This window comes from Tricharina praecox (assembly GCF_024521635.1).
Source record: "Tricharina praecox strain CBS 144465 chromosome Unknown BZA05scaffold_64, whole genome shotgun sequence".
NCBI lineage: Eukaryota > Fungi > Ascomycota > Pezizomycetes > Pezizales > Pyronemataceae > Tricharina > Tricharina praecox.
This window is the reverse complement of record NW_026250466.1, coordinates 29,818-32,019: the sequence shown is the minus strand read 5'-3', so window position 1 is coordinate 32,019 and position 2,202 is coordinate 29,818. Positions and strand designations below refer to the sequence as shown.

At 56.7% G+C, this 2,202-nt stretch overlaps 1 protein-coding gene across 1 annotated transcript; it reads right to left on the bottom strand.

Annotated features, from left to right (window-relative positions):
* Window positions 1–179: 179 nt before the first annotated feature.
* On the bottom strand, window positions 180–1,659 carry BZA05DRAFT_477959 (uncharacterized protein; the record flags this gene model as incomplete). The annotated part of the gene is made up of 3 exons (XM_051488339.1): window positions 996–1,659; window positions 556–916; window positions 180–509 (listed from the first exon to the last, which is right to left on the bottom strand). The coding sequence occupies exons 1-3, from the start codon at window positions 1,190–1,192 to the stop codon at window positions 180–182; spliced, it is 888 nt and encodes a 295-aa protein (XP_051334537.1). The 5' UTR covers window positions 1,193–1,659.
* Window positions 1,660–2,202: the final 543 nt, after the last annotated feature.

Below are 2,202 nucleotides of genomic sequence, written 5' to 3'. Positions count from 1 at the left end.
TGTCCAGCAAAAGGAAGATAGGTCTTTTGGGAGATTCCCGTTCCTTCCACGTGTAGAACAGGTCAAGCATGACGAGCGCAAAGATTCCGAAGAGTGAGCCAGAAGCACCCCTACAATCGAGTACCACCCGTTAGTATGAACGTTTCGGACGACATCCGGGGGTGGGGAGCGGAGTGAACTTACACCGATGGCTGACCAACTGCGCCGAGATTGCCTCCGAGCACGAAACCAAAGATTCCGGAGCAGAAATACACGATGATGAACCGCACCACTCCAATCTCCAGCTCCATCTCTCCACCTAGCGTAACCTGCATAAACATGTTGAAAGCGAGATGGATCAAACCGGCGTGGTAAAACATCGGGATAATGAACCGGTACCACTGATCGGGCTTGCTATCTGCCGGCCCTTTTCCGCCCATGGGCTCCGGAATATCCCTTCCATTGAACCCACACCACTGAGCAAGCGTGCAGTTGAGCAAGTCATCGGTCCTGGAGGGACACGGGAACACCTGGGTCGGGTCGGCGTTCATGAACTTGGGCGCAAGGCGCATGCACGGTACGAAGCGCGCGCCCCATGTTGATCATGACATCCGTCGACGGGCCGATCTGGGATTGAAAGTACGGTTTCGTCGAGATTGGCGATCCCTGCAATGCCTGGTTGCGCCCCAACTCGACGCAGAAAACGATCGTGTGGACTAGCGTCATGAAGTACACGAACCACGGCCGCGATCTCCACGACTTCTTCCGCTTTTCTCCGTCCGTAGGCGGTGGTGGGTACGGGGGGTACTGGGAGCCCCCGTTCTCGACGTGCGACATGGGCGGCTGCTGGAACTGTGTGCTGGGCGGCTGATTCTTGTGGCCGGTCTCGTGAAGCGGGATGTTGTCCGAGAACGGGTCGGAATTGTACTTTGTGGGACTGTCACCGGGACGGTTACCATAAGATGCGGTCGTATCCGGTATCGGCGGAGTATCTCGAGTAGTGGTTGGGAGCATACGAGAGGTCATCGTTGTATCCGGCGTCGACGTGTGTCGGAGGGAACGTATTCTGGTGCGTGGGAGGGAAGGAGCTCTGGTGGGGCGGCGGGAGCGGCTTGTTGGTATCGCCCACCGGCGAGTCTACGGGGGAGGTGGGAGCGTTGAGCTTGTTCTGGTCAGCTGGGGTGCCGGCGCCGTAGTAGCTGGCGGCAGCCATTGTTCTAGATGGAGGGGCGGGGCCTTCCGGGGACGGGTCGAGGCGGGGGCGGAAGGTACCCGATCGGTTCGGAGCGATGTCTCAGGCGAAGTTGTATCGGTTTAAATCACGAAGGTGTTGGTGGGGGGTACGGTGGAGTGGTGGTCGTCGTAATAGAATGGGTCGAGTGGTAGTGGTGTGCGGATGACCTTTCAGGGATGCGCAACAAGTGGAAGGTGGGTTTGTGCGTCTGCGCAGTTCGTGAGGATCCCTCGGAAGGATGAATGGGGAGGAGGTATCGAGAAAGAGGGAGGGAGAGGGAGAGGGAGAGGGAGATGGACGGGAGAGGGAGAGAGAGAGAGAGGGGGAAGGAAATGAGTGGTGCCCAGCTGGTTGTTTTGGTTGTCCGTGTCACGCTCAGTTTTGGAATGCTTTGAAGCTATGGCAGTACTCGTACGCCCGAACCAGGGCCAATCTAACTATTCCGGCCTTGGTCTACGGCGGACTGGCGACTGACGCAAGCAATAGCAGGTCGGCCGGCCATGTTACGTGCCACGGGTTCTCTGCTCCACGTAACTCGAGGGGGCTGATGGAGAGAAATGATCATCCCCATGGCATGGTGTTCTATTCTTGGTGGTGAAAGTACTCTATGTACTCGCTGAGTGACGAGTCGTTGAGACTTGAGTCGCTCATTCAATGATGTGGCCTGCGGAACGCCACAGCCTCATCAGCCACACACCAATCTGATCATCTGGGTCGGCAGCAACCCGCCTTAGCTACTCCAATTTTCCACGTACCCCAAGAGATTTTGACAGCTGTTTTGACATCTGCTCTGACATCTGTCTATTCTCTTTGGTTCGTCTGTCTCGTCAATTCTCTTTGTCGCGACGAAAATCGGTATGTGAGGTGTGGATGTGTGGCTGGTGAATAGCGTTGGCCACATTGAATGAGGGCTGTTGTTCCGAGCTCGCAGAGATGCTTGGTCGCCAAGCATCCCGCTACGTACGTAAGCACGGGGCTGTGCTAGAGTG